The 17,892-nt window shown below is 38.6% G+C and overlaps 1 protein-coding gene across 5 annotated transcripts in view; it reads right to left on the bottom strand.

Annotated features, from left to right (window-relative positions):
• Nucleotides 1–17,892, bottom strand: part of LOC106962502 (rab11 family-interacting protein 4B) — a 40,946-nt gene that overhangs the window by 633 nt on the left and 22,421 nt on the right. For 4 of the 5 annotated variants that reach the window (XM_015057156.1, XM_015056994.1, XM_015057074.1 and 1 more), the window contains exons 3-14: nt 11,754–12,004; nt 11,351–11,536; nt 10,312–10,446; nt 8,773–8,808; nt 7,183–7,282; nt 6,577–6,680; nt 5,313–5,453; nt 4,710–4,791; nt 4,180–4,317; nt 3,861–4,019; nt 1,222–1,302; nt 663–806 (exon numbers count right to left, since the gene is read on the bottom strand). In XM_015057156.1, coding sequence (XP_014912642.1) covers nt 663–806; nt 1,222–1,302; nt 3,861–4,019; nt 4,180–4,317; nt 4,710–4,791; nt 5,313–5,453; nt 6,577–6,680; nt 7,183–7,282; nt 8,773–8,808; nt 10,312–10,446; nt 11,351–11,536; nt 11,754–12,004 — 1,557 coding nt within the window. The remainder of the gene's footprint in view (nt 1–662; nt 807–1,221; nt 1,303–3,860; nt 4,020–4,179; nt 4,318–4,709; nt 4,792–5,312; nt 5,454–6,576; nt 6,681–7,182; nt 7,283–8,772; nt 8,809–10,311; nt 10,447–11,350; nt 11,537–11,753; nt 12,005–17,892) is intronic. The other variant, XM_015057223.1, reaches the window with a different exon arrangement.

Below are 17,892 nucleotides of genomic sequence, written 5' to 3'. Positions count from 1 at the left end.
GGTTGGTATGCTAGTTTAGTGACCATTTATTTTTCATGTCACAGTCACAATCTGTCTCATGTAACAATGTTACCTATACAAAGTGCCTGAAATGTGAGGACAGGACCAAAAGAAGAGATCCAAAGGTGTTCCTGACCAAACTACACTACTGATGCATATCAGCAGATCCAAGTATAAATGCCGTGCATCGTTTAGCCAACAGGTTTTTACCGATCTTTGGACTCTGTACAGGTGAACGCCTAATCTTAGAAGACTACTGTTAATGACCCTCATAAGCCAAGCATTACAACTGTCTCAGATGGTACTTCAGTCTGAAATGAAAAATAACTCTCATATCTCCAAGTAAATCAAATTAAATTATAAAACATAACTTTTTTTTAATTTTTATTTTACTGAATAATAAAACCCTAAAGAACTTGCCATAAGATTACATGAAGTCATTTTAGGATGGGCGTGCTTTGTTGTTATTGTCATGCAGTTAGAAAATACATAAGATGTAGCCAATGAACCTGGCTACACCAGCTTCATGACTAATATAACCTTTATCACACTGTCATTCCGTGATATGTCCTAGAAATTCATGAGCTCTGACTACAGCATGAGAACAACCTAGAAGAGAGTCAGTAGTTAAAACAACAGAAAATGATGGGTGGAAGTTTCACCTGATCTCTGGAGGCGCTGTCTATCTCAGCAGCTAAAGACTGAGCCTTGGTCTGGGTGGCAAACAGGTTCTTGGCTTCGTGGAGGCTTAGGCTAAGAATCTGACCATTCAGGTCATCATTCTGCTCCCTCAACTTCTGGGTTTCCTAAAAAAAAAAAAATCAAATCAGAGCGGGAGGTAAGGGAGAGAAAAACAGGACGGAAAGATAAGTGTGTAGAACAAGCTTTTAAAAGCAGAAACTAGTCTACGTTAACACGTACACCAAGAACACAACGCCTGCTTGCTCATCAGGCAGCAAACACAGCTAATGAGGACACAGCACGGGTTATGTTAACGGTTTCCCTGCACGGTCTGCTGCGTTAAAAAAAAAAAAAAAAGCTTTATGATTTAGTTTGCTTAAAACTGCTGACAGGAAGCCAGTTTGCTGTTCCCTTGTTTTACCTTCCGCCATTAAACAAGGGAGCTGCAGCGCTGACCCCAATCGCACTTGGCCGAGATTACTCTACTCCAGTGTTATTAGTTGTTAATTGGGACGTCAAAGGTCACAGAGGCAATTTTACCGTGAGTCTGGGGCAGCGCTGAGCCCCAGACAACACCAGCAGATGGAAGTCGGGGGGAAGAAAGTCCTGGGATGCACATTGCTGGACACACACATACACACATTTACAGAGGTGCACAGTTCAGTGTGACTGTCTGCCTTTCTCATGGGTTAAAGGAAAGGGGCTTATTAGGTTTGATTTGGTACAAAGTTTCAGTCTCTGGCCCACCGGGTGTTTAAAAAGTTAAATACCTAAATGCTTATTTAAATAAGAAAAAAACAAAAAAAAAAAAAACAAAAAAAAAAAACAAACAAAAAAAAACAAACTTGGGAGGCTCTTTAGGTTCTTAAAATGCAGAACATTATGTCTCTTATAAAGAATGAGACATTACAGTCATTACACCAGATTGTCCATCCTGAACAGAGCTGGACTCTGTTCATTTTTATCTCCATCCTGTTAACTTTTTTTTTTGAGTCAGCTTTGTTGGTCATTTCTATTAAATAGCTAATTCTCATTACTCAAGGCACATTTTAGTTTTCCATAAAAAAGGGAATGAGATAATGAGGCTCTTCTGGGTCTTTGTGCAGTGTTTTATATCCTTACCAGACCACTTTTTATTATGTTTCCTCAATAGAGGTAGAAAATATTAATTTACTTGCTATTCTGAGTTTATGATTAAATCATCAGTTCCAAGTATCAGCCACTAAAAACATGAAGCAAGAGTAGGAAAATTGATTGACTCTAAAGCCAGTGTTTATGAACTTATAATGCAATAAAAGAGAATTTAAGCTTGTGTACTTCCAGCTGGCAGTTTAGTAACTTTAGATTTTTTTTTTTGGGTGGAGCTGTAAAGACATTTGTTTCGAATAAAACAAGATAAACGTATGAGGCCCTCGATGAGGTCCTATTGTTACTTGATGACAATGCTGTACGTCTCATACAAGGCGGAGGCGAGCATCATTATCTGATGTTACCGATTCTGATTCAATATACACAGACGTGCTGTGCAAAGGATCATTTGAGCCTTTCAAAGTATCAATAATAAGTTATCTTAAGGACAGATTAATGCTGAAGATCATGTCATGTCTTAGTCATTAATATTTGAATATTGTGTCACCAGAAAGAGCTCCAACTCTTTAACCTCAAAACTGAACTACACACAGAAAACAAAGAGAATCCCAGAATGCACTACGTTAACCCACTTTCCGTTTGTAGCAGGAGAAATAGTTTTCTGGACCAAACCAATTGGTTTTGTTTGGATATGACTAAATCAATACTTTGGCTTGGTGGTATCCTGTAGGTTTCCAAACTTATATTGGAAACCTATTAGAAATAATAGGTTTCCAACAATGGAAGACTATTGTTGGACAACAACATTCAATATGCATGTCTGTGCTGGGTAATGGTTATTGGCCTGGTGGAAGGTAAAGCTCCCTCCCAGTTTCAAGTCTTCCACAATTTTTCTTTTCCAGCGTTCTGTTATGAATCTGATTTGCAAAGTTAGTTTACTGGGACTCCTCCCTTTAAACCCTCATTTATTCTTCTTCAAAGCTTTCAGCCTGACCTGTCAGCATGACGTTTCTCTACCAAACCCCTGAGCCCTTCAGAGTTTATACTGAGATTCAATAATAACCCGAAGGACTATCTGGAACATCGAATGCAAAAGTCACTAATTACATGACTTCCGAGGGAAATTTATTGTACTTATTATATTGGGGTATCAAAGTAAAATGAGCTGATTACAAAGGCATGCCAAACGTTTCAGATTTTTATCACTGATACCATTAACATAGTAAAAAAGCAACATTTTGTTCCTTCCACTTCACAGTTGTACCACATAAAATCCCAGAGGAGCTGCATTGAAGCTTTTGGACAAATTGCAAAAAAACCTCAAGAATGTATGACTTTTTCAAGACACCATAAATCTGTTGAGTCCGATTCATATCGCATCCGAAGGTGGGATTTAAATCAGCAGTGATCGAATCTATATAATCGGCAGAAACAAAGGTTCATTCAATAAAATATACTACTCTCAAATGTAGACTATGACTTGTGTTCCCATAAAAGCCAACACAACACTGTTCAGCCTGAGCTAACTCCCTAGTCAAAATATCAGTAATTCACACAGTGCAGGGCTGCAGTAAAGAAGGGATTTTAAAAGCTGCTAACAGGGGTCATTATGATTTGTTGTCATTCCTGCTGGTAAAGCGGAACAGAAATGTACTACTTAACAGAGGGGAAGTGAGCACCGCAGATCAGTCTGGTCTCCGTAGTCATAAAAACGCTGTAAGGGCCTTCAATGATTTATGAAAAGTTTGACACGTTTTACTTCTCTGGCAGCACAGAAAGCACATTATTTTGTTAGAGAGCTTGCAAGAACGCTGAAACCTAGAAACAGCGTGGAAATTCTCTGTGGAACACGACTACTAATGAAATATTATGATAATGGGCAAAATATTTTTTTTTTGATGAAGGGGAAAAAAAGAGGGTTTGAATATAGTTACATAAAGTATTCTCATGCTGTAAAATCCCCCCAAAAAAAAAGGTTTTAAAAAATTTAAAAAAAAAAAAAAAAAAAAACACGCCAACGCACATTAAGCACCTGAAGCACTTAGAAATGAAGTTGGATTAAAGGATTGGAAAAATGATTTTATCTGCACCTGCTTCAGTCTCTTAACTTCATGCTCGAGCTCCACCTCTCTGCTCCTGCTGTTAAAGTCTGAAAGTCCAGACGAGGAGCTGCGGCTCCGACCGGGCTTCTCCGCCTCCAGTTTGTACAGCTGCAAATGCTCCAGCTCTCGACGCAGGTCCTCTATTAACTATACAACACAGAATCGTCTGAGTAACAAAATTATACCATGTCTGGAAAGACTTTTGTTGGCCTATGAGCTCACAAGATTCTGCAGGAAGAGAAAAATAACAGACAACTGATAGATCAAATGTTGAAATTTTAAAGGCCGTTTTAGATAACCCTCCCACCTCCTGCATGGCGTCTTTTTCTTTCTGGAACTGCTCTCTGTTTTGTTTCAGTTTATCCATCATTTTCCTGTACAGGTCCATCTCATCCTTCAGCCGCAGACTGGTATCCTCCAGCTTATCTGTCATCCTTTGTTTCTCCTGGTGACAGACGGACAAAGTTAAAAGTTTATTTTCTTTTATTCATTATAATATCTGGAATGTCCGTTTACACATGCAATAAAACCTACTTTTAATTTACATCATGTATTCAACAACAGCAATTAAAAGGTAAACATACGCCGAAATCCCAGTTCAGTAGGAATGGTATAACAGTAAAAGGCAGGATTTGTGTGAAAATAGACACACTGCAAACACTGAAAAATTATTAAATATTAACTAAGCAGTTCTCTACAGGCCATACATCACACTTAAAACAATCACTTGTCTGTTATGACAGTGTTTTGACACTAGGTGGCAGGTGCTAAAGATCTAATGGCATTTGTTTTTTTATGTACGGCAGTTCCTAACAAGTTAAAGTAAACTTTGCTCACCTCATCAAGCTTCTCTGTCTGAGATTTGAGTCGAAACATACTAGCAGACATCTCACTGTTCTCCTCTTCCAGATTCTTAATACTGAAAACACAAGAGTTCGGTAAAAATACAGTTTAAACAACGATAAATATGTACAAAATACAAATAAATCGCCTGAAAAACAACCTTAAATACAGTAACAGATTCTCATATGTTTGTACAATGTGCCCTACTCTTATTCGCTCAATGGTTATTTTTTCCCCAGACTGCACAGTCCATTGTATAGATCCCAAGTATAGTTATCACTCCATTTTTTTTCAGGCTAAACATTACTTTGGAGAAGGTTATGGTCTCAATTTCAAATACAGTGGTATCATAGTAAAATTTGGTCATCATTTTTTTGCTACAAGTGAAATTAACCCCAAAGCTTTTTCTGATTTAAGACTGCAACTCAAATATAAACTGCATATAAAGTTAATGTCTAACTTTAACATTATATGCAGTAATATAAACTGCATATAAAGTTAATGTCTAACTTTAACATTATATGCAGTAATATAAACTGCATATAAAGTTAATGTCTAACGGTCGCGTTAGTGTGAGAGTGCCTGTGTGTTTCTTACCGGCTGGTCAGCAGCTCTATCTGTGTGTTCTTGTCTCTTTCCATTTTGCTATAGGCTTCTCTGTGTCTTCTTAACTCCTCCTGGAAATTTTGCTCTGCACGAGTCTCTTGGTCCTTCAGCTGTTCCTCTAGCTCATTTACCCTGGCGTGAAGAATTTGTCACAGAACATTACCTTTAAAGTAAAATTTGAATTGAAAGGGTTTTATTTTTTCTTTTATTACTAAGGTCCACTTCTCATGAGATTAAGACTAAACTATATAAAAGTGGCATGGAAACTTTCATCACCAATTCAACAAGAACCATCTCATTTCCAACTTCAGACCCTGCTATGTGCTAGAATATCAAACAAATGGACATCTCATTGAGCTTATCACAATTTATCTAAGTAGATATATGCATCCATCCATCACTGAGTTTAGCATCCTGAGTAAGCCCTGCAGCGCTCTTGGAGGATACCTTGGTGGGTGCAGCCACAAGGGATCATACACAAAACAATCCAAAGCCTGTATGTTTTGAAATTATTATTGTTGTCACACAGGATTTACAATGTCCACACACTCTGCAACCATTCAATTCTTTGAACAACTAATCCGACTTATTCCTGCTTTTCTATAAATAAATATAAACATAAGCTACATATGGTAGCAGGACTCTCAGTCTGACAGGTCCGAACTGCATTCTGACAGAAAAACATTGCATCCCTCAGTCTCCCAGCAACCAGCACAGCTGGACCTGGACACGGTTTGCAACTTCTCCCCAGCACTCAGTCCTGCTTCTGCAAGAAACACTCAGAAGCTGGTTCTTATGTTCAAGGGTCCTGAATAAGGCATACATATTGAAATGGAAGTATATATTCTGCATTAAAGCTACTTCAAGAAAATCTTTTAGGTGATGATCACAGTAGGGTAGCAATGCAATGCACATAATAGCCATGATGCAAAAGTGATACATTATTTGGAAAGCTGTCTAGGAGTATGAAGATAATAGCTTGGGCATAAGGTCAGCTACATGCAGGTGCATGTGGGCACCACAGAACAGACCAAACCACTGCTGTAACTATGGTTCCCCACACTCCACCATGACAGTCTCACTTTGGTTAACGGTCAGGGAACGCCAGAGTTCAAACACGAGTGGCGCAAGTCCACCGGATCAAAAAAAATAAATAAAAAAAAATCTAGAAGATTCCTTAACACAGTCTTAATTTGATGTCAAGGGTCCTTAAATTACAACTAAAACCTAGAGAACAATAATGAGTGGACCTTACCTGTGTACTAGCTGTGTGTTCTCCTGCTTCAGTTTGGACTTCAGGTCACTATTCATCTGAATCTCATTCTCGAGTTCAGCTACCTTCTTCTCAAGAGAACTCACCTGGCAGAAACAGGTCCAGTTTAGAAAGTAAACGTGTTCAAAATATACATTCATGATTCAAATACTCAGGAGAATGACTTAAAACATTGTTTCACAGAAAAAATTTGAAAACTTTGCAAAAAACAAAACAAAACACAACAATCAAATAGGACACAAATAATATGAAGCTTTTTTTTTTTTTTTTTCAAAAATATGATATGCTGTTTATAATCAACTTAACAACACACACACAATAAACAACTCATCCATTAGTTTGATTTTCTAATGGGCCCAGGGATCTATCAAAGACGAGGCATTTCACGGGCAAGTTGCAAATCTATCTAAAAAGCCTCTCCTTTCATATATTAAAGAGTTGAGATATTCTTTCCTTCCACTAAGCCATACATCCATAAACAACATTCTTTCATTTCATTTTCTGGCATTTCAATGCTACATTTTAAGATGTCTAAGCACCACATGTGCAAATCGCCGGAGGACACAGACGAAACAAATGAACTCTCACCTTCTCGTTGATGTCAATGTCGCAGGAGTCGATGCTGTCTCTGAAAAGGTCTTCTGTACTGCCATTGCGGCTGCTGAGGTTGCTGTTATGGAGCAGCTGCCTGCTCAGACACAAACACATGCACTTAGGGAACATGCACACATGCACTGGTGAGTGCTTCAGTATATGCATTTGAGTTCGCCTGGCTGACATTCTGTTGTATGATGTTAACACAGCGAACCCCTTTTAAAAGAGATGTAATAGGTTCTGCTCCATTAGCAAGAGTAATGCAGAGAAAGGTGAGAAGAGGAAAGAAAAAGAGAGAAAGAAGAGAGGGAATACAGACGACAAGGAACAAGAGAATAGATGAAGAGAACAGTAAAACAGTGGATGTAATCAAACCAGACATGTACACCAGAAAGAACAGGGAGATGGGGCCAAACCTTATTGAGTACATATATCAGGTCTGACAGGCCATTTTCATTCTGTCACTATAATTCAGTTTGTGTCGCTACAGTTAGGACAATAGCTTCAAGAGAAGACATCTCATGTGCTATTGGTTACCTAGCGGTTGCTGAAAAAGCTCTTGCCCAGAAACCAAAGGCAAAATGGAATAATTTCAGAGCCAGGAAACATACCGTATTTTCCGGACTAAATAGTGCACCTCACTATACGCCGCATCTACAATAAAAAAATAAATAAATAATAACGTACATATAAGCCGCACCAGGTTTTCATTGCCCTTCGTCTCCAACGCCGAACCATGTATTCGTTCACGCCGAGCTTACGTGGAGACGGCGGCTCTATTTCCCTCCTGTACTACCAGACAGACAGCCCTCAACTTAAAAGCTGCATCATATGAACTTCTTCGTGTGGTTTCCATGAGTTTGAGAACATTTCTCGGTCATTCCTGCTGCTAGCATGTACTTGTTCTAAATGAAAATCAGCACTTTCTTCTTTGATTTCCAATTTTGACTTCCAATGATTCACTTCCTGTTTAAAGAGCCCCCTGGCGGTTGAAGAAAAACCAACAGAAAAGCCGCAACAGGCTACAAGTCGCATGGTTCAAAACATGGGAAAAAAGTAGCGGCTTAGTCCAAAAAAATACGGTAAATATATAACAAATATAAGACATAAATAAATTAGATTAGCTTTTTTAAAATCAGATAAGTAACTTTGAAGCAGGTTTTCTTAAAAGCCTACTAAAATTAAGAACACACTGCTAAAATAAGTTCAGAATAATTTCCACCCCATCTTGTATCAACCTGCTGGCGAACTTTTTGCCCCTGTCTGCATGCAGAACTACTGTGTGATTGGTTTGTGTTTGTGCAACGTGCATCTCGCTACCCATCTACCTTCTTCACTATACTTGTATTTCTCTCTGAAAGCCCAGTTAGTGAATAACTGTTTATTAGCAAACACCTAAGTGATAAGGAAGCATTGAGTGCCCCTTTTCCTCCATTTATTGGTGGCAATGTCAACAAACAGATCAAACACAAGCAGTGTAGGCCATAAAAAGCATAAACACACCACTGACTGAACTTTGGTTCAGATAAACAGCCATACATGCTATAGCTATGAACACAAATAGATACATACAGATTGACCTACCTTCCAAAGGCAGTGCTGGAGATTTTTCTGCTGGGACTATAAGATGAAAACAAAACAAAAACACATTAGTTTTGTTTGTTTTTTTAATACAAAAAAAATCATAAATAATTGTATACAAAATAAGAATTACAATACAGTGGCAGGGAAAGCTGATGTAAGTAATCTTATTATGCTTTTAGATCTAAATTAACCTCCTTAGAGAACAACTGAGATATTTCTCAGTTATCTTCCTTTTAGTTTCAGTTACATCTCTCTTTTATTCTTTCACTTCCATCCCTTCAAATGTAGTATGGTTCCTATGACTGATTTATTATTCATAAAAGTAATGTAGCATTATCAAGAGAGCCATTGAAGATTTCAAAAATGGGGTGGGGGGAACAACAACACAAAATAAGGAAGTAGAGACATTAACAACCATTATTCTGCTAATTTAACATTCCCCGTCAGTCTGTGCGTTACTGCTTTTAGGTCAACAGTACAGACAGAAATGGTGGCCATGGATTACATTTCCATAAATAGCAACCCTGTAAACAATGGCTGTTGAGGTAAGCACCAGAGAGACAGCTTTACAGAATAATCAATTAGTCTGTGTGTGTTTACATACACATGTGCAACAGGTGCTCTTTGAACACCTTTGTGACAATATTGCATCACTTTTATTATATTATGGTAAAGGAGCACTCAAAGCAAACAGTGACTCACCAGTACAACATGAGAGGAAGATAATTGGGCATAAAAAAAAATAAAAAAAAAAACCTGTAGAGTGCCTAAAATAGCTGGCAGCAACTGTTTCTATTTACTTTGTGACATGTTTGTTGTCATGCATAATCAAATTATTTTATTTTATACACCACTGTCACTCCTCCAAAGAAGGAAGAAAAACATCAAGATAATTCGAAATCAACAGGCCGCCCTGACAGTTTTGCTTTTAATGGATCCTTTCATACATGCAACAAATGTGTGAAGACGCGTCCAGTTAATTACATACATTTGAAAACAAACTTTTAGATAAGCCTCAGAAGAATCTTTGATAAGATTAGAAAGAAAACAGCATCTCGAAAACCAAGGAACACAGCAGACAGGTGAGGGAGAAAGCTGTGGGGGCGTTCAGAGCAGAATCAGATTACAAAACAATAACACAGCCTTTCAACATCTCAAAGAGCAATGTTTGAAGATGAAAAGTGGATGGCCAAACTGGAAACCTACCAGGACACAGCTGTCAATCAAAACTGAGAGAACGAGCTGGGAGAATATTAATCAGAGAAGCAGTCAAGAGTTCCATAGTTGCTCTTTGTGAAAGTTGCAAGAAGACCGTGCTTCACTTTAAAGTGCTCAATAAATTTGTACAGAGCAACAACTACAATTTCCAACAATTTGGCGTTGAAGCAACTTCATCATATGTTGGTGTCATCAATTCTTTTGAACTCTGATTCGATTTCCTATAGATAAAAGTAACCTGTTAGTCTGCTGAATTAATTTGAGGTCAGAAAAACCCTCCCGGTTCCGAAGGTTGGCAATGCAACCTATACTGTGTGTTACCTGTGAGCCCTGAGGTTTTTGAGCCGAGCATCCAGATCATTGAGCAGGTTGACCTTCTTGCTGCACTGGGAACAGTAGACGTCCATGAGCTCGCCGGCGTACTGGTGACGTACCTTCCGAGGGGTCTGACCCGCGCTGCAATCACACACACACTATTGATTTTTCTGCAAAACGTAATTCCGGTGTTTTAACAAACTAAAGGCACAACAATGAACGAGTGATAAGAAAATAAACGAGACTGACACAAGGAAGGATCTGTGTCTTTTTGGTTGTGTTTTTTTTCTTGTGACGTCATCCCCGTTTTGAATTTTAATCCCAGTTCTGCAGTCTTTTGTCTGATTGGTATGCATGGAACGAGTGTGGAGTTGTACTGCCAGTCAATCAACTAAGAAGATTAGTCCCATTAAACACAGTGATGAATATTAACACTGCCTGCAGGGCCTCAACTCCTGAGCTGCACTTCCTCAGTCAAAACTCAGAAAGTATTACTCCAGTACATATCCTGGAGATCAACAGGCTGCAGATTAAATATCCAAAATAATAATAATAATAATAATGGAGTTCAAGATCCAGAAACAAAACAGCACTTTATATTTTTGCCTCATCACAAATTAACCTTTGTAAACCACACAACACAACAAAAACAAAAGAGGGGCCAAGTTACTGTGGCAACTTGGTGATCATGTTAAACATGGCTTTTGTTGGGGAAAAAAAACACACACACGCATACGGGTTGCATATTGATAGTATTGATTTGTGAAGCAGTTTTCAAAAATTATTTTCTAAACTTATTGTTTTTGTTTTTTATTTTCCCTCATCCTCTCAGCCCCGCCCTTTTCTTTGTACTTTCTACCGCTATTATCTATTGATGAATTGTCCTGTTGATGACTCATCAACAGGACATTTGATGAATTATTCAAACAGGTGAAAAGTGAATGTCATAATTAGACTAAAAGCCAATGACTGCAACTATGAAAATGATCTCAAAATTAAAATCAAAACACGCGACTAAACGTTTTCTTCCTCAGACCTCCATTACCTTGAGGGTACAGACGAGCCGAGGTCGGAGTAACCGTTAGTCCGAGTCTCGTCGTCTGGAGAGGGGCTGCTGGGAGTGTATTCTGGTTCCTCCCCTTCACCGTAGTCCTCAAATTGCTCTTCGTTCAATGAGGCAGAAGAACGTGTGGAAAGGTCGGAGGTTATAGAGATACTAGCCTGAGCACACCTGACAGAGGGGGAAAAAACATGTATGTTACCCTCTGACTGCATAGCTAGCATGTCAGTATGAGAAAGCCAAAAGAAAATGTCTAATACAGTCAATTAAAAACTAAAACTAAGCTTGTAAGAACAAACCAGACGTTACAATGAATCACTCAGACATGTCCCAGAATGACGACTACAGGAGATAAAACAGAGGTTAAAAAGGCTCTAACTGTGCTTACTTGTCCCCGGAGAAATAGAGCTCTCCCAGTGTGTCTTCCTTGTCCAAGTGTCTGGTGAGACCCTCTGAAGAGTCAGACCCCTGGGAGCTTTCCACAGCACTGTCTCTGTCTGACTCCCTCTCTTTGCCCTCTTCTGTTACCCCCTCCTCCGACTCCTCCAACTCGTCAGGGAACAACTGGCACTCGGGGACGGGGTCAGGAGAGGTCCGAGAGCACATGATGACCGGGAGGACCTGCTCCTCCTCGCCAGCCTGGAGAGAGATGAGAAAAAAGTAGAAATACAGACATTCGCAGACTGACTATGACTGTTGCAGTAGTTCTGGTAAGGGACTACCAGTTCTGGTAAGAGGAATGTTGGGGTTATTCTGGGAGGGGATCTACCTAAAAGTAGGTAGATTCCCAACATTCCTCCACTGATTAGTTATTCACCAACACAGCAGGTCCTTATAGATTTAGGACGGTAAGGGCATTGGGTCAGAGGTCAGAGGTCCCACTTTGTCTTATTTGTGTCATGTAAACCTGTTAAAATCTGATCTAATGCATCAGTGGACATCAGTCATCTCTGCATATGAAACAGTTAAGAGCCTCACTGAGCATGGGGATCACGATGGCAGAAGTTGCGATAGACAGTAGAGGAAATGGATCAATGAAAGTTGATGAGTGTGACGGACAGGAATAAATGTTATTACCGAGAAAATGAGTAGAACATCAGAAACAAAGAGCAGGTTGTGTGTGTATAAGGAAATAGGCTGTGAAGAAAACATTTATCTATGGTCAGATTAGGAAGTTAATCTGACCTTAGGTTATATTATACACTGATAAAAAAAAAAAAACTAAGCAAGATTTTTGACTTTATCTTTCAATTTTACATAAGTATGAGTTTCCATTTTAAACACAACTAAAGAAAAAAAGCTTCAGTTAACAAATGGTTCCAATTAAAAATGCAAACTAACTGAACTGCATATTTCTACATATGGATGGATAGACAAACAGATGGAAATATTGATAAAATTGTTTATGGAAGAAAGGATCAATGAACAGATGAGATCAACAGATAAATGAATAGAGGGACAACCAGACAGACAATCTGATAAATGAACAGATGATAAATGACTTGACTTGGAGACTAATGAGTGAATGGATAGAGAGATAAAACGATTGGTTGGACATATAAATAAACAGACTGACAAATGAAAGCCTGGACAGATGAACTAATAAATAGACATACTGACACATTGCTGGAGAATGGATTGATGAATAATGGACACAAAGGTGAAAAGACTGATGGTGGAAGGACCAGACTGATAAATATAACATTAAACAATAAAGTGGGAAACAAGGTAAGGGAAATATTCCATCCCCATCCGCCCACACTACTTTTTTTTCTCCAGATTATTCAGAACTCTGTAGGAACCCCATAACATTCACAACTGCAGCTATTTTAATGTATTTTCCCAAAAGTTATGAAAGTATTTTTTAATTAAAAATAAACAGGAAAAAAAACAAACAAACTCTGAAATAATGTGAAGTCAGAACTCTGAAACAGTCATTTGAAGCGTTTGTTTAGCTTAAAGCAGTGTGCAGCCTCATGCCATTACCAAGCAACTCAAACAGCCCCTGTAGAGCATTTTACATGCAACCGTCATTGGCTGAACACAAATGGGGGCTGTGCTCTGTAACAAAGGGCCGACCGGGGCTCTGAGTGTGAGTCACAGCGAACACAACAAAAGAAGAAGACAAGTCTTTTACCGTTCCTTCCCTGTAGCTGAGAAGGACACACACTGTGTGATGAGGTAAAGAAGCAATCAGAGAATTGAACACAAACTTCAATGATGTCAGGCAATGTTGAAGTATACTGCTATTAGTTCTGGTAAGAAGTTTTAATACATTAGATGGTACAGAGCAAACTTTAGTTCCCCACTAACTTCTAGATCTAAATCACAAATATTATTCTATGAATAATTAATCTGCTCACGTAAAGCCTTTGAAATAACAGATAAACAGATGCGTTGCGCCAAAGCGTGCGGATGATTCACTTGCAGAGCTCAGAATCTTCTGACTGAAGGAACTAAGCGTACATGATAAGAGGTGATGATCATCTGGAGCCAATCTGGTTTCGACCTGGATTTGAGTCAGTCCTGCTGCTTTGTATCAAATCACTATCTGACAGTTGTTCCAGGGTCCTGGCTTACCTTATCTTATGGTCATTTTCATGACTAACTTTATCTGGATCACACTCCCCATTCATGTCGACACCTTTCAGCTGATCGCTGAGGTGTGCAGAAACATGCGTGCATTAATATGATCTAATAGGGGCTGCAACTTTGCTCAAGCATACTATATTTAAGTGCTACAGCAGCCAATTAAAATTTAAAAGTAAAGTGACACTGATGGATGGTGACATATGCATACATGTACACTCTCTAAGCAGCACTGGGTCGGACTACTGAAAAAGAAAAACACATGCACATTCTGTAAGTATTTTGACAGCCTGAGGCTTCAACTGCCACCACGAGTCTACAGGTTGTTTCAAGTTGTTTAATATCCTTGAGTAGATATTAAACACAGCTGTCCTGACACAGAGGCTTCACCTCTTACCATCCGCGCAGATTACGGTTGACCTTTGATCACGTCGGAGCCGATCGGTGGCTTATTCTTTTGAGCCTTTTTGACAAATCTTCAATTCAGTTTTCATTCTGGACTTTCTGATTTGTGGGTTCAATATCAGAAATCCTTCCAGCTAAGCAACCTATTGTCCGCACTTCTTCAATCAGCTTTTATTTTTTAAATCAAAGTACCGTTCTTCTGAAAAATGTCCGGAATGAATTACTCTACTCAGATTTTCAGAGCTAAAACCAGTGACTGCTGTTCTTCCAAAAAAAAAAAAAAGGGGGATACCTGTTTGATATTTGATACCCTCACCAGTCAATTATCATGGTAGGAATATAAGTTCTAATAAAAACAGTCAATGAGCTGGTTATAGATTTTGGGCTGCAGTTATTTTGATGATAATTCTGTCAAGAATCTTGTTGAACAAATGCATCTTAACATGAGTACTCTCCACTGAATGTTTGGCTCAGTGCATACATTTCCTTCTCCATTGGCTCTATGAAAATATTGTTCTCTGCTGCTGCTGAGTCCGACCTAGTTAAAATACAAAGTATCATTTCTATCCGACACTTCTTCCTGGTCCCCCAAGTGAGCTTAATACCACCGAAGAAAAAGATATAGACATCCAAGTTGCCTTTATTTTAATTCTACCTGCACAGTTATTGAATATATCTTATATGTAGACGTACTTGATTAAATTCTAACTCAATTCAAACTCAAAAATACTTTATTGATCTCGGAGGAAAACTGAATTATAAATTAAATTATAAATCTATAAGACTGCCATTTTTCAGGCATAATATCAGAAACTTTCAGTCTGTCTCGAAACATTCAAGCTAGTTTCTTCACTTGCCACAGTCTATTGAAGGCCTCCTGATACATGCCACACGTGTTATGAAACATGTAGAACTATTATTCAAGTGACAGTGGGGTCAAACACCTCTAGAGGTTTCCTTTTTGCACAGAAATTTTAGATGAGAAACAGTTTAAAACAAAACAAAAAAAACAAAGCAAAAATGAAAGAAGAAGGTCGGCTCATAATGCAAAAACATGCATTATTTGCATCAAGTGCAGGTAGAGTAGTGACAGAAAAAGACTGAAAAGGACACAAAAACAATGTTCAGAGGAAGGTTGTCAAAAAAAAAAAAGTTCAAGACAAAGAAAAACTAAATAAAAGGAGAAACCCAGGACATGTGAAATAATGTCAACAAGCTCAGTTTATTTTTCTGGCTTGTTTTCAGTTGGGAATAAGTTAAATAATGTAAAAAACATGACTGTTTGGCTGCCAATGAAACCACGCAAAGCTCATCCTGAAACTCATCTTGTTGAGTCATGAAATTTTTATGCCTCAGTAGTTGAGCAACATTGCGGAGGATTAGAGCGATGAAAACACTGACCTGTAGATGCTGTTGTACAGCTGCCACTACAGGGTTAGTTACTACCAGGTATAGGTCAGCAAAGCAGAGTTTTCTCAAAACAAGTGGATTTGGCTGTTTTGCAGAGAAACAGACGAGTGTCAATAATCGGCAGAGTTACACAGACTGGGTCCACTGAGTTGAACTTTTTAGTAACAGGGTTTTACAGGGAATATTTTGCAACAGCTGCGGACAGTGTTGCAAGTCATCACTATACATAACCATCTTCACCACAGTGACGAAATATGTAAAAAAAAAAAAAAAAAAAAACAAGGTTGTGCTTTCAGTTGTATAATCTAATTCAGTTTAATTCCTGATGTGAGACAAATCAACAGAAAGTGGATAATTGTACAGTTAAAGAAAAACGATATTTGGTTTTCACATTAGTTTCACTAACAAAAATATGAAAAGTCCGCCATCTATATCTAAAATCCCAAAATTAAATCTATCCATCCATCCATTTTCTGTACACCCTTGTCCCTTAGTGGGACAACCAAATTAAGAAGTGGTCTAAGTACTATAACAAATAGAGCCCACCTGTGTGCAATTTAATCTCAGTATAAATCCAGCTGTCCCGTAAATGTATCAGAGGTTTGCTAGAGAATATTAGTAACCAGACAACACAGCAGACAGGCCAGGAAGAAATGTTTGGAAAAGCTTAAACCAGTGTTAGGTTGCACACCATTATCCCAAGTTTCAACATCCCACTGAGCAATGTTCAATCCATCACCTGAAAACATTGCATGGCACACCTTGAAACCTACAAAGATGTGGCCATCCACTTAAACTCGAAGGCCAAGCAAGAACAGCATTAATCAAAGAAGCATCAAATAGCTGCAGACATTCACAGCCCAGGTGGGAGAATCTGTTAACTGAAGCCAAGCAGCTCAAAAATCCCTTTTTGAAAGACTGGCAAGAAGACAGACAGCTGAAAGAAAACATAAAACGTAGGAGACACGGCAAACATGTGGTGCCCTTGTCAAACGACAACTTCTTGGCCTACAATGCAACAGGGTATGGAAATCCAACACTGAACATGAGCCTGAACACACCATCCCCACAGTTGAAGGCGGTGTTGAAAGAAAGCAAGACTTTAAAACTTGGGTGTTGGTTCACCTTCCCAAAGGAATTCAGTCCAAAACAATTGTATGAGAATAACCCTTTAGTGGATTGGGTCAAAGGTTATGTCATCATGATTCAGTCAAAGTGTGCAGAAAAACGTAAAAAAGTATCGTTCACAGAAACCCTCCATCCGATCTGAATGAGCTTAGTTTTGTAAAGAAAAATGGGCATTGCAACTTCTAGAGCCACAAAGATGATAGAAAAGTACCTCAAAGAACCTGTAGCTCTAACCACAGCAAAGGTTGCGCCACTCAGTTTTGAATGGAAAAAAAACTGAACACCAAGTTAGTGAATGTTACAAAGCAAAATGTGAAATGGTTCAAGGGTTGTGAATCCACTCGCAAGACTTCATGTACCTCGCACAAGCTCTTCTTCTAAATTACAAACAACTTAAAGAGAGCATCATGAGACGTTTACCGGCTTCCTGACAAAATGAGGGGGCTTAGAAACCCATTGAGCTGCAAACATTGATGGTGTGGCCTCAATGGGATAAATACAAAGAGAAGGAAACTGAAGCAAAACCAGGGAGCCAGATCAATGAAACAGAACCGTTGGTAATCATTTTTTTTTATTTTTTTAAATAAACCATAAATCTGTTTTGGTGATGAAACTTTTCTTGGAATTTTGGAAGCAGATAAGAAGAGAAGCAGCAAAGATGACAGCTGATTGATAGTGATTGCAGTTCAACAGAATGATAAGGTGTTTTTTGTGCAGGAATTCTACTTTTGTGCTTGGACCTTTTGTATTTTTACTTTGGTTCACAGTGAGTAACCAAGAAACAGCTGCTCCAGAAAGGTACTCAGACTTCAAGTTAAATTTTAGTAAACCTTTGTTCTTTCCTATCTGTTCCTCAACTAATGCTGCTTATGTTCTGGTACAGGAACACATGTTTACAGCAACCATCACTTTGCAATCAACAGATAAAATACCATGCACATTTTTGAACAGGTTGGACTCATCTTTTTTTCCCCCCACTGCATCCCTTGTGCCTT

Source organism: Poecilia latipinna, unplaced genomic scaffold (genome assembly GCF_001443285.1).
Source record: "Poecilia latipinna isolate Pla-1442-1.1 unplaced genomic scaffold, P_latipinna-1.0 Scaffold4, whole genome shotgun sequence".
Lineage (NCBI taxonomy): Eukaryota > Metazoa > Chordata > Actinopteri > Cyprinodontiformes > Poeciliidae > Poecilia > Poecilia latipinna.
The sequence above is the reverse complement of the archived record's forward strand: the minus strand, read 5'-3'. Positions and strand labels throughout refer to the sequence as shown.